The sequence below is a fragment of the Sesamum indicum genome, linkage group LG11 (genome assembly GCF_000512975.1).
Source record: "Sesamum indicum cultivar Zhongzhi No. 13 linkage group LG11, S_indicum_v1.0, whole genome shotgun sequence".
NCBI lineage: Eukaryota > Viridiplantae > Streptophyta > Magnoliopsida > Lamiales > Pedaliaceae > Sesamum > Sesamum indicum.
In genome coordinates, this window is record NC_026155.1 from 276,774 (window position 1) to 278,159 (window position 1,386).

General features: G+C 43.3%; 1 protein-coding gene across 1 annotated transcript in view; it reads left to right on the forward strand.

Moving 5' to 3' along the window:
• The window catches only part of LOC105173133 (AAA-ATPase At2g46620-like), a 1,568-nt gene extending 445 nt beyond the window's left edge, over positions 1 to 1,123 (forward strand). The window contains exon 2 of the mRNA XM_011094794.2: positions 4 to 1,123. Coding sequence (XP_011093096.1) covers positions 4 to 1,020 — 1,017 coding nt within the window. The 3' untranslated portion in view covers positions 1,021 to 1,123. The remainder of the gene's footprint in view (positions 1 to 3) is intronic.

A 1,386-nucleotide genomic window follows, 5' to 3' on the forward strand; every position in this document is an offset into this window, starting at 1 on the left:
AAGAAGAAAAAGGATAAGCGAAGAATTCTCAAACCTTATCTTCAACACATACACGCCGTCTCCGACGACATCGAGCAGAGAGGTAAAGAATTGAGGATTCACAATCACAGCAACGGCAAATGGAAATCGGTTCCCTTCAATCACCCCGCCACTTTCGACTCGCTCGTCATCGACCCCGATTTGAAAACCAAAATACGCTCCGATTTGGAAGCATTTCTTAAATCCAAGCAGTATTACCACAAGCTGGGTCGTGTTTGGAAACGCAGTTATCTCCTCTACGGCCCTTCCGGCACCGGGAAATCCAGTTTCATCGCAGCCACGGCCAATCTGCTGAATTACGACGTTTACAACGTCAATTTGTGGCAAGTGGCCGATGACGCCGATCTCAATGCGATTCTGCTGAAAACCACGAGTAAATCTGTGATCGTCGTCGAGGATTTGGATCGCTATGTTTTGGAGAAATCGAGGGCGCGGATTACGTCATCGGGTTTGCTGAATTTCATGGACGGGATATTGAATTCTCAGGATGAGAGGCTTATGATTTTCACGATGAACAGTAAAGATGGAGTCGATCCAGACTTGCTGCGGCCTGGAAGAATTGATATGCACATTCATTTTCCTATGTGTGATTTCAACTCTTTCAAGAATCTGGCCAATAATTATCTAGGAGTTAAGGAGCATAAGTTATTTCCACAAGTAGAGGAGATTATTCAAAGCGGAGCGAGGATGAGTCCGGCAGAGATCAGCGAGTTGATGTTAGTGAATCGGAGCTCGCCGAGCCGTGCGCTGAAATCAGTGATCTCCGCTTTACAATCCAACAGTAAACATGTGGGAAAGGTGGGAGGGAGGATGAGCGAGAGCACGGCACCGTCGCCAGCGATGTCGGAGGAGTCTGGTGGCGTTGATTGGAAGGAGACAGTAGTGCCGAAGGAGTTTCGAAAGTTGTATGGACTGTTAAGATTAAAGAGCTGCAGGAGAGCAGGATCTTTGGATCATGATTCCGAAATCAGTGAACGATGATAGATATTATATATTCTGTGTGTGTGTTTTTCATTGAAATGAAAATTAATTTTACATGTAAATATAGTGAAAATTAATTTCATTTATTGTGATATTCTTCTTCTTCTTCTTGAAACCAACATTTGTAGCTCTTCCCACCTGCTGCTGCTGCAAGTCTCAACAAAGAATTAGATTTAGCTTATCATCATCAATTTGTACACACACACATTACTTTTCCTGGTAAGTATGTGATGAGTATGGATTAAGTTTCAAGTAAGAATGGAGTACAAGGGGAGATAGATTTGCTGCTGTTTGTGACTTGGGACAGCAGTCACTTTTAGCACAAACATCATCTTCAAACCTTTTATATACTTATCACTCAATCGC